The sequence below is a fragment of the Durio zibethinus genome, chromosome 10, assembly GCF_047325235.1.
Source record: "Durio zibethinus cultivar Kanyao isolate XHJ-2024 chromosome 10, ASM4732523v1, whole genome shotgun sequence".
NCBI lineage: Eukaryota > Viridiplantae > Streptophyta > Magnoliopsida > Malvales > Malvaceae > Durio > Durio zibethinus.
This window is the reverse complement of record NC_143171.1, coordinates 5,698,462-5,711,605: the sequence shown is the minus strand read 5'-3', so window position 1 is coordinate 5,711,605 and position 13,144 is coordinate 5,698,462. Positions and strand designations below refer to the sequence as shown.

At 26.0% G+C, this 13,144-nt stretch overlaps 1 protein-coding gene across 1 annotated transcript; it reads left to right on the top strand.

Moving 5' to 3' along the window:
- The first annotated feature begins 6,248 nt into the window (after window positions 1-6,248).
- On the top strand, window positions 6,249-7,936 carry LOC111292659 (uncharacterized). The gene has a single exon (XM_022885146.2). The coding sequence runs from the start codon at window positions 6,486-6,488 to the stop codon at window positions 7,683-7,685; it is 1,200 nt and encodes a 399-aa protein (XP_022740881.2). The 5' UTR covers window positions 6,249-6,485; the 3' UTR covers window positions 7,686-7,936.
- Window positions 7,937-13,144: the final 5,208 nt, after the last annotated feature.

Below are 13,144 nucleotides of genomic sequence, written 5' to 3'. Positions count from 1 at the left end.
CGATGGAAATTCCACTAAAGCTGAGAGCTATAAAAATGGCTATAGCTACTAGTTAGAATCATCCTTGTAGACCATTTTTTTTTCACCCATTCGCATCAGTACACGGATTGTTTTGTTTTTTTTTGGAACCTTAAACTCAAGATTTGATCCGCTCTTCTGCTAAGAAATAAACAAACTGATGACGAACTTCATCGATTATTCAAAAAATTGATCAATCAATCTTAGCATACACGTGTATGATTTGTCTCTAGCAATCAACCAAGTAAATTTATTATGAAAACTAGTATATCAAAACTAAATATCGACACATTGTCATCCTTTCTGAATTTCCTTTTTGTGAACGTAATGACCAAAGGTAGAGGATGGATGGCTTGACTAATTGGGGTTCAAGGGAACATCTATGTAGGATTGAGGAAGACAAGTAAGCAATGCTGCCCACTACTTTTCACTTGGAGAAAATCAGGCCGGGCGATTTTCTTGTTCACCCATGGACCCCTACTTGCCCCCACTAGCTCCGTATATAGGACAATCGCATCTTTCAATTAATTCTGTATATGGAGAGTGCCCCGACGGCTCCACATCCACACAAACATTGGTGACTTTTCCTAGACTTCTGTAACCTATGGTTTCGACTTGGTGACCGTGCTATTTGGTCCATCCTCCCTCTCTAAAGCCCTACAAATCTAATCCCAAACCTTTGTCTCTGCTTTTAGTGTGATCAAATTTGCGACCACTAGCTACTTGGTCCATGCAAAGACGCCCCGCATGTATATCTAAAGCCAAAGTTTTTTTTCTTTGAAAGCCCCTACTTAAATTGATCGGGAAAAAGACGTATCTGTTTGCTTAATAAATTAAGTATCAAGACAAGCTTACAAAGGTCAATCAAATTAGTATATTAATAAGAATTGTTAATGCAACTACAAAGATTGTTGAAATATGTCTACTTTTGAGTTCAGATAATTTTTTAATATTTAAAATTATCAAAATTTAAATTCTAATAACTGAAATTAAAATAATATTTAGTTTGAAATGATTACTTAAATTATGGTGATCCGTATATGATGATTAGATCAATATATTTGATAATCTCTCAGTGATCTTATGTGATTGTAATTTTGAATCACTAGAGCGATTAAATCACTACTTCAAAAAGTATATAATTCTCATCAAAATGAGTGATAATTTTTTATTATTAATTTGAAGTGATACATAAATTTAATAATAGTAAATATTATCTATTTAATATGTGAATTAAACATTTTTTTCTTCTCAAAATTAATTGTAATTATTTTATATTATAAATTTTTATATTTTCAAATTAATATTCCATGTAACAAGTTCAAAAAATAATTTGTGTAATTTCTTTTATTTTTTAATTTATATATAATATAATCTTTTAATTTTTAATAGATTAGTTTTATTTTTTAATTCACATATTTTTTTACATAATTTATATTATAAAAATTAGTTTACTTAAAGATAATAATTTAAATTAATAATTTAATTATATTTTATTATGAAATAAATAAAATATTACTAATATTTTACAAATTATTATCTTTAAGTAATATTGAAATCATTAATTTGTATAATTATTATAATATACGTGCATGATTATTTTTGTATTTTTTAAAAAATAATGTTTGATTTTTAATAATATTAAATATAATAATATTTAATTATTAAAAATTAATGATTTTTAATCAAATAAATTGATTTCGAGTGATAAGATCATTTTATTAATAAGATTATTTTAATGATTAAATTATCATAATAATTTTAAAAATAATATCAAATATTATCTAAGAATACAAAATTCTATCAATAAATCATCATATGGTTATTGGCTGAGGTTAGTGATTAGATAATTTGCTTTTACGATTTTGTGCTTTGAAAAAAATATATCTTGGTCAAGCAATGATAGATCTTTACTTTTAAGTCATAATCCAATATTTTTTGGTTCTTAACGATGAGGGATCCCTTTCTCCTTAATACTAGTTCTCAATATTCAAGAGCATGAAGCGTGTTTTTTTCCGAGAACCGATGTGATTTCTGACATACGACTCATTGTATGTATAGTAACTACGATATGTTATTATCGATTTGAATAACTTTTAAGATTCGCTTCTTTTTTAAAATCGAGAGGCAATCTAAGTATTCAAAACTTATTCATACAAATATTTTTATAAAAAAAAAAAAAAAAACAAAATTTTGTTTATACAAATCGAGAGGCGCCCCTGATTTTCGAAGTTATTTCCAAAGTAAGATGTTTGCAAGTGGACATTTGCTTAATAAGGCAAATGGGTTTTCGTAGATGTTGCCATAGCCTGATCATGAGATGAAAATGTGAAAGCTTGTTAAAGGATCTGCTGAAAAAACTAGCTATCAACTGTTGACCAATTACATCGATCTTTGCCGACCTAATGATTAAAACTTTAGCCCAAAAAATATTGATATCTCCTGCTCGAATAACGAAAATCAAGGCCACCATCACATGTTGGTGGCTAAACCTTAGTTATATCTCTTATGTTTTTATTTTAACCCAACTCCAGGAGTCCAAGTCAATTGATCATTAACTACAATTCCAGGTTATTAAAATATTGTAAATTGATGTTTGGGGAATATTAGTGTCTTAATCATGTGCTCAGACTGAGAAAGTGACCGTTGATCTTCAACAGTTGTTTTAAATTAATAATGGGGTTGAAATTCATTACTATCAAGCTATTAACGTCTAGATCTCGTGTGTGATAGAGTACTATTGATCAAACATTCAAAAATCTTTCTTTTGAATGCCTTTTAATGTGTGTATACGCAGACATTCATGATATTAGATTGGGACAGTTGGGGTCCAAGAAATGCATATCCTTAATGAGTTTCAATTGCCTTGTGTTAGATATAACGATTACCATTGTCTCAATGAGCAAAGGACATCCAATCTTAACTCCTAAGCAATCTTGAAAATATTTCAAGCTACACTCGCAATATTTCATACAGATATTTTTAAAAAGTGATAATTTTTTTTATTCTCAAATTATTGCTTGTCTTATATCAAAAAAATAATAACAACCGTAATATTATCATTTTAAAAATACCCTCGCAACACTCTTTTAACAAAGTCTTTTCAATATTCTATACATATATTTTTTTTTAACATTCCTAAATAAAATCATTACCCATGGCATTATAAGGTTCACATTCCTTAACTGTCAGCAGAGAGCCAGCATTGTCTATGTGAATCCATGTAAAAAGAGACGTTGGAATTTGGCTGCCGGCCATGGCCATTGCCAACACAAAATTCCTTTCACTAAGCATAAAAAAACTACAAGTAAATAATTATTGGAGTTGGGGATGCCTAATTCTATTTGATTCCATTGGATTTTAGTTTCACTACCTTTTAGACTTTTTCAACTCTAGAGTTTAGTAATATTTAAGTATTTGAGCTATGATTGTACAGTCCAAGAAGGAGGGGCTGAGGGCTAAAGCTTAAGCTTGTTGTTGGGTTGGAAGGCAATCTCATTAGTAATTTGATGAAGATTGTTTGGAAACTTGGGGAGAGGTGAACCCCACGTGAATAAACCAAACCCTTCGCCTAAATGTATGTGATTTAATTTACTGCTCTTAATTATGCTTTAAATTCTCGAAAACTCTTTTTTTTTTTTTTTCATTAATTAGAAATGGTGCTTTCCGATTTCTCAACTACATTCACTTTGGTTGCTCGTGATTTTAATTAGTTTTAACCACTACAAAATACTAATAATTGCATTTGGATTTTTATTAAATTGAAATCCGAAAGTTATAAATTGTTGATAAATAATGATATTTTGCTATACAGATCACTTAGTTTGGGTATAACAAATCAAGAGAGAAAAATGGTTGAAAATTTTTTTACCTATGATATTGGATTGCATAATGAGAAGTATCACTTTTTTTATCTTTTAAATCTGATTTGGTCCATTTTTAAATCCAAACTCAAAAATTTTAACAATAAAATTTAAACTTTAATAGTTGAGACGTCTCTTTAAAAAACAAAAGTTGATTAATTGTTTTACCTTCTTTTATTAACTTTAATATTTTAGTAGGAGAACGAAAAATCTTGTTTTATAACATATTTGTTGATGGATTAAGGGTTTATTTTAGCCTTGATTTTATTTTATTTTATAAGTAAAAATATTAAATTTTGATAATTGAAATTAAAAGTTTAATATTCTATTAATAAATCGTGTAATTGTTTACTTATCTTAATTTCATAAGAAGATGAGAAAAAAAAAGAAAGGAAGAAAATTTAGTTTTACTCTTTTAATTGATTATTAAAGATAATAAAATAATTAAATCTAAGTTTTTTTAATAAGCTAAGTACCATTCTATACTATGCTTTTTTTTTTTTAATATCATGGAAATGATCATGATCATATTTTTATGGATACGTAAAATAGGTAAATCAATCTGTTTCCTTTACACCTTTTTTTTTTTCCAATTTCATTGTATTTTTTTTTCTCTCATTTCCTTCTAGCAAAATTCTTTCTCTCCACTTTGTTTTTTCCATTCCTCAATAATCTTGCTTTTTGTTGGCAATAATATCTCAAATCATCTTGGACACTACCCCCTTTAACTTTTATTCCATTTACTTTCTCTCATTTTTACCAAAATCCTAGAGATGCTAAACTGAGTTCCAAGGAAAAATCTAATTAAGGAATCAAATCAAAAGTTAATTTCATCAAAAACACAAAAAAAAATGGAATAAATAGCTTTTTTTTTTCTTCTTTTCCCACATCTCCCCCATCACTCATTAAGAGCCCAATGAATGTGATAACCATGCCTTCCCCTTATGAAACATAACCGTGTTAGGCGTGGATTTTAATCCTGTTTTTGGAGCACCAAATAAATATTAAAAGGGCAACTTCATTATTCACTAATCTCATGCTTATAACCAATGATTAGTTTAATTTATTTTTTATTTTTTTAACAAGTACTCTTAAAACACTTTTAAAATTAGTTAATATATTGTTTATAATAATAATTTTATATCAAATACAATCATTGATAAATTTAATCATAATTTTTAATATAATGAATAAAATATTATTTTACAAATAATAATATTAAAAAGTGTCATTAGACTCATTAACAAAATCTTTAAATCATCTTATTTTTGCGATATTTTTGTCGAAGCCACTGCCATAATTTAAGTTAAGAAATCTTCTCTGACAATCGATCAAAATCAACAATAACTATGTTTTTTTTTTTTTTTTATCTAAAAAAACAATCTCTCTTTCTAAATTTAAAGATAAAAAAAAAAAAAAAGTTAGTTAACGTTAGCACACAACAATGTGGAATTATGATTGTATGCCTCGCTTTATCTAAGCTGTCAAGCTAATTCATGATTGCTAATGGGACCCCAATTGGCCGTACCAGCGGCAAAAGTTTCCATTTAACAGTAACTTAAACAAAAATCAAAAGCCTTCTTTGTTTTTTTGTAAGGTGATTAGACTAAGCAATTTTACAAAGATAAATTGATGATTAAGGATCTAAGATGATTTGTCAAATCTTAATTATCTTTAATAGTATATTTTCTCCCACGCCTAAAACATATTGCCCAGTAATAATATTGCATAATGTTGGATCAAGATGTGCCATATGAATTACTTACATAATGCTTGAAATTATTATTGATAATTATATAAGTTTAACACACTTTGATATATATTTTTTGTTTTTTCAATTACAAATGAAGTTCAAATTTTAAAATTTTTAATCTCCATACTTATTTTTAGTATCATTGAGTTATGATGTAGTTTCGTAGATTATATTTAATTATACTTGAAATTAGTATCAATTTGATAAGTTTAACATGATAATAAACTTAATATGAAACAACATGAAAAAACTAAATTAGGTTCCAATGACTTAATATGATCACGATCCCAAAATTGAATTCACATTAAAAAATGAAGTTAATCACCACCTTTTTTATTTTCTTTATTGCAAAAATCCCTCGGCTATGAGAAAAAAAAATGAAAAAACAAAATCGCCTTAAAAGAGCCGTTGCTTAACATTGAGCATGGAATTGCATTGGCAAGCAAAGGACAAAAATTTTTCCCCAGTTTTGTTTTTTTTTTTTTTTTTCCAATAAACTTTTACCTAGTTTAGTGCATATCATTATAAAAAATCATCAAGGTTAATTTAGGAAAGTAAAAATTGTACAAAAAATATTAAAATAAAACATTACCAAAGGTCCAAAATCTCAGAGGTGGACTCCACCTATGAAGCAGCTATAAATACGCACCGTTTCTTTTCTCCTCAAAGTCCTCTCCCCCAAAAATTTAGCTACCCCTAACTCTGCTCCCCTTCCTCAGTTTAGTTCTCTCCGTTTTCACTGGAAAAAAAAAAAAAAAAAAGCAGAGTCAAAGGAAACAAATTATATTCCGACAGCATATTTTTGTTTTCGACGGGCACTAGAAAAGCCACTGTTAGCTGTTAAAGTAACAATGGTTGACGTGGACCGGAGGATGTCCGGTCTGAATCCGGCCCATATAGCAGGCCTACGCCGTCTCTCTGCTCGCGCTTCCGCTCCTTCAACTCCGGCTTCCCTTCCTGTTCGCAACGGTCTTCAATCTTTCTCTTCTTTAGCGGAAAAAGTTATAACCCATTTACGAAATTCGGGTTTCCAAGTCCAGGTGGGTTTATCAGACGCCGAGTTCGCCCGAGCGGAAGCCGAGTTTGGTTTCGTTTTCCCACCTGACCTCCGAGCCATATTATCAGCCGGGTTACCCGTGGGTCCAGGATTTCCTGATTGGCGACCTAGTGGAGCCCGACTCCATCTTCGGGCTTCGCTCGACCTTCCCATCGCTGCAATTTCCTTTCAGATCGCGCGTAACACTTTATGGTCCAAATCTTGGGGGCCGAGACCGTCCGACCCTGAAAAAGCTTTACGGGTCGCAAGGAATGCGCTCAAAAGAGCTCCCCTTTTGATCCCCATTTTTAATCATTGCTATATTCCTTGCAACCCGTCTTTAGCGGGTAACCCGATTTTCTTCATCGACGAGACCCGTGTTTTCTGTTGTGGATTTGACATATCTGATTTTTTTGAGAGGGAATCTTTGTTTAGGAACTCCGAATCCGACCCGGAATTGTTGAAAAAACAGAGATCGGTCAGTGAAAAATCAGCCGGGTCATCCACCAAATTCTCGAGGCGGAGTTTGGATGCTGGTTTGGTAACCGGGACAAGAACCCCTAGGTGGGTCGAGTTCTGGAGCGACGCGGTGGTTGATCGGCGCCGGAGAAACTCGTCTTCATCATCGTCAAATTCGTCGCCGGAAAGGTGCTTCGATATGCCGAGAACCCAAATTCCAAAATGGGTCGATGAATACATAGAGCAAATCGGATCGGTTCTTAGAGAAGGTGGATGGTGCGAATCCGATATAGGAGAGATCGTACACGTGTCAGCATCTGGATTCTTCAAAGGGGAGATGGTTTTATTGGATAATCAAGCGGTTTTCGATGCACTTCTTTTAAAAGCGGATCGGTTCTCAGATTTACTCCGAAAAGCCGGGTGGAGCTCCGAAGAAGTTTCGGATGCACTAGGGTTTGATTTTCGACCGGAGAAGGAAAAGAAACCTGCGAAGAAATTGTCTCCTGAGCTTGTAGAAAAAATTGGGAAACTTGCTGAATCGGTTACCCGCTCATGACACAGCTCTCAGATTTTTTTTCCTTCTTTTTAAATTTTATTCTCTAATTCTTGTTTAAAAATTTTCAAGGCTCTCGGGGTTTGGATTTTCTCTCTTTTGCGTAAAAAAAAATAGTAAAATATATGGGATAACGCGTTGTACTATGAAACAGAGCGCAAAAGTTACTGAAAAAGAAAAAGTTAAAATCACATTGTTGTTCATATAATAATATATAAATAATAAATGAAAATTACAGTTATTTTCTTTCTTTATTACTATTTGTTATCTTGTTTCACAGATCAGATTTTCATTTTTTGTTAATTTTTTGGTATTTTCGATAAAAATGGAATATTTTTGTTAGCTGAACAGGCTCAGCTCTCTAAATCGGCACCAGTGCACGTGTGCTTATTTAATTTTTTTCTTTTTTCATTTTTCAAGAAATAAAAATTTTTATTAGGTTCCACTATTTGGACATGGAAGCTCTAACCAAAATTTTGATTGATTTTTCACTTCAATTTAGTTTTAGTGACGAGAGTATATAGTAATCTATGAATTAATATATATTAGGTCGACTTTTTTATATATAAAAAAAATTAGGTTCAAATCAATATTTTTTCTTATAAGAGTAAGACAAAGTTTAAATAAAAGTTTGAAAGAAAATATTATATGTAATCAATTAATCATCAAACTATGCTCCCATGCGACTTAATATTACATTGGTTCTAAGTGGTTATGAATATCGTGGATTTGAGAATTAAATCTAAAAAAAAGAAAAATCTCAGCTCGAATAATATTTTTTTCCTTAAATTAGAGTCTTTTACATGTTTAAAAAAAAAGAGGTTAAGCTCTCAAAGACTCGGACACTGTTGGTTTAGCTGTTACTTTCATTTCCTTTACTATTTTGGTCAGGACTCAAAGTGCATTTTCATCTTTTTGGAACTAAAAAAAGAATAGAACCTGACATATTGTTGAGAACACAGGTCTGGAAAAGATCTCTTCTTTTGAGAAACTATATAGAAATTAAGACATTTATTTGTTTATTCTTAGGGTTATTCAAATTTGATAAGAACATTATTTATTAAATTTGAGTTTAATTCATTTCAATAATAAAATATTTGTGTTTAGTATATATTTGATTTATTTAAATTAAATAAATTTCTTTATAAATATATATATATATAAATGAATATGTTCATGAATAATTAAATAAATATGTTTATGAATAATAAATAACTATGTTATAAACAATAAATAAATTATAATTAAATAATTTTAAATAAATATATAATTATAAAATTAAAAATAATAAATAAATAAATAAAACTCTAAACGAATTAATTTTAAATAAATTTATTTGTAAACATAAATAAATCAAATAAATATTACTTATATTTAATTCATTTAATAAACAAATTTAAAATTAATATTTAAAATTATTTATTAAAATTAATAAATGAATATAAATAGAATATATTTACTAACAATTCATTTAATAATAGAAGATATGAGATTATTTTTCATTTTCTTTTATTTCTCATATCATTATTTTCTTTAACTTAATATTTTATATAATATAATTTTCTTGGAATTTGGGAAAAATAAAGATAATGGGGGGTTTCCAGTCTCCGAAACCTTCTCACTTCACCGTTTAGCTTTTAAGAGACAGAACAACGAGGTCTGTGTGCTCGAAGCTGCAATAGCCCCCACCCCCAACAAAACCATAATAATATGAAATCCGAATCTTATTGTCTATTATATTCAGTTGAAATTTTCAGAAAAAAAGTTGCAGAGCAACTGCAACTATTTAATGAGGGAAAAAAAAATGAGGCACATGATGTGGGGTCCAAAATGGGGTTGGGTTCCCACATTTAAATTTTTAGAAAATTTGTTTATGTATTTAAAGGATTGAATCAGATTTTTTTTATTTATTTAAATGTATTTAGATATATAAATTAATATTATTTAATTATTTAAATATTCAATATGTATAAACTATAAATAATATAATTAAGATATCAAAATATAATAAAATAAAAAAATTTTAATTAAAATTTTCAAAAATTCAAAATATATAATAATATTTGAGAAAAAATAAAATATCCAAAATATTTATAGATAAATAGTATTATTGAAAATATCAATAAAATATTAAATTAAAAACTAAAAATTTCATCATTTTAAAACAACTTTCTTCAATTTGTTCCATTTTCTTTTTGTCAATTATTGTCATACACTTGCAAGTTTATATAATTTTAAAATAATTTTTATTTATTTAAAAAATAATGATTTAAATATTTAAATAATATATATAATAACTTATTTGCATTTATATTTTTTTCATAAGTTTTAATAATATATTGATCTTCAACATCTATACGATTTGTCTAATTAATTTTTTTCCTTGTTTTAAATTTTACATTTAATGTAAAATTATGTTACTATAAAAGTTGAAATAAAATAATTTTAAATTTTAAATAATTATTTTTAAAATTTGTTGTAAAAGGGTTTTGATTAGAATGTGTCAATTCTCATTCACATAATTTTGTAATCAATTTCAATGATAAAAAAAAAAAAATTGCTTTTTGTTTGTACTATTTACGCTTTCAGGGAAAAAAAAACCAGTGACACTATAAAAGAATTAAATTATAAAAAAATTAATTTCAAACAAATAAACATGATTGTACTTTTATATAAAATAATTATGTTAGAATTAATACTCCTTTTTAGCCATTTGCTTTTATTTATAATTAAATAAACAAATAAAAGAAAATGGCTAAAAAGGAGTATTAATTATATAAATAAACAAATAAACAAATCAATAATTAAAAGTAAGCTTATAAAATATTTTCTAAATAAATAAAACCAATAAAAAATGCCTAAATAATTAAATCAATATTTTTTACCTTCAATTGTCAAAATGTTTAAGAAAAGTTATTATTATGCTAAACTAATCTTCTTTCTTTGCTCCAATATTTATGAATTATCAAAAATTTTCTATAAAATCAATGAATACACTCTTGAACAAATAAAATATTCAAAAATTTCATAAAAATTTTAAAAACAAAAAGTATTGATTTTAACTTCTTAACATGATTATAACAAATTTAATAAAAATTTGTGCATCTTAGTTATAAAAAAATTACAAAAATATAATAAAAAATTTAATTCATCTCACAAGTTAAAAAATAATTTCTTTGCAAGCATAAATGTTAAAAACACAAAGAAATAAAATTAATATTGAGAATATTGTTAACTAATAAATTATTAAGAAACCTATTTTAAAAATAATATAACACTATATTTGAAAATTTTAAATTAAAAAAATATATATAGATTATTTGGAAATGCATTTTTTAAAACATAATATATTTAAATTATATTTTGTTGCTAGCAACTTAATAATAATTGAATTGATCTTCCACTTAAATTTGAAATTTTATATAATTAAGTAATTTTTAAATAAATATTTTTTTATAAATATCTTAAAATTAGGAAATATTTTCATATTTTGTTATTAAAAAAATAAATTTTAATGATTTTCCTACATGTCAAAAAAAACAATTCCACCAAAGCATCCATATAAACAAACCTTATAAAGTTTCTATGTTGTAATATAAAATTATATATGATTTTGAACATGAATTTAAAAAACAAATAAATAATCAAAGCAACATAAGTTAAAAGAGAAGAAAAACAAACACAAATTTTGAAGTGAAATGTAATATGTAAAGATTAAAAAAAAAAATCAAATTTTGATTTTTTTTTCTTTTGCAATGTATGACATAATTTTGTTGGGTGTGCTTCTAAATGCATTACTATTCTTGTTTTTCACACCCCTACTTTTAAAAAAAAAAAGTGTGAAATTACTTAATTAATCTTTTTACAAGTTTTTGATATCCATATTTGATAAATTTTTTAATTTTTTTAAAATTTATTTTCGAAATTTCATGTAACTTACTATAACTTTTGATAAATTTATTTTCATAAGTTTTAAAAAAATTACAAAAAAAATTTATTAAAACTTTTATGAATTAGTTTAATGAAAAAAGTTATTATTAAAAAATTATAAAATTTAAAATTAATAAAAAAAGTTAATTTTATTATTTTGATCTTAGAAAAAAATAAAAATATTAGGAGACCCTAATTAAGATTTTATTCTTCTCTAAAATCAAAATAATAAAATTAACTTTTTTTTATTAATTTTAAAATTTATGATTTTTTTCTAATAATAACTTTTTTTCTTTACATCAATTCATAAAAAGTTTTAATAAAATTTTTTTTTTTTTGGAATTTTTGTTAAAATTTTATGTTCTCTCTTTACAAAAATGAATTTTCAAAAAATTTTATAACTTTTCATTAATTTATTTTGGGTAAGTTTTATAATTTTTGAAAATAAATTTCAGAAAAACTATAAAACTTGTTGGATATGAATATATGAAAATTTGTAAGAAGAGTATTTAAATAATTTTACTTATAAAAATTTTAAAAAATAATGAAATATAAAAAAAATTGTATTGCACTTATAAACTCCTTTTTGTTGGCATTTAAGAGGGATATCTTAGGTAATAAAAGTACCTTTGGTGTGATGGTGTTTTGGTTAGGTTTGTCAAGCTTTGTTTTATAACGTTAGAAAAGGAACATTAAGGCAGGTCCACATGTGAAAGGAAAGGCCGAGCGAAGTACGACGAAAAGAGGATTTTGGTTCATTTTGATTTCTGAAAAAAACTACTAATTGTTTTGCTAATGATTTTGGCAGTGATATTCCAAACTCAAACGAGCCTCGATTTAATTCATTGGTTCACTAGTACACAACTGTTACTTGATCCTAACAAACGAAGTTGAATTTGATAATAATTTTGTTCCTTAAAATATAAAGTTCTTTTTTTTTTTAATTGAAATTGTTATAACAGTGGAATATTAATTATATAAAATTTTATATTATTAAAATAATAAGTGATATATTTTGTAAGAAATTCTGATAACTAAATTTAAAAATATAATATTTTATTAACTGATTATATTATTGTTAATGAAATTCATTCTTCTATTGAATATAAATTCAGGTTATATTTAGTATATAAGATAATAGATAAAATAATGTGATAATTATTTTATATTATATTTTATTTATATTTAATTAAAAGAGATAAGATTATAAAAATAATTATTATTTTTTGGTATAAGATGATTCAATTTTTTAAAAATAAAAAAATTATTTTTAATTCATGAGATTAAATTTATCTGTCTTATTATACTTTTAAAAATTATATTAATAATTTAAATTATATAAACTTAAAAAAAAATAATTTTGATCAATAAATAAATTATTCTATCTTAATCTTTACACATAATAAATATAAAATAAAATAATATTTTTTAATTTTATTTTATTATAATCTTATGTATCAAATATTACCTCAATTCAGATTGTACATAGAAATGGTTATTAGGAATTGCTTTGATTTTGGCTTTAGTTCAGT

Excerpts from the sequence above, each read along its gene's own strand:
- LOC111292659 (XM_022885146.2), top strand. The coding sequence starts at position 6,486 with ATGGTTGACGTGGACCGGAGGATGTCCGGTCTGAATCCGGCCCATATA.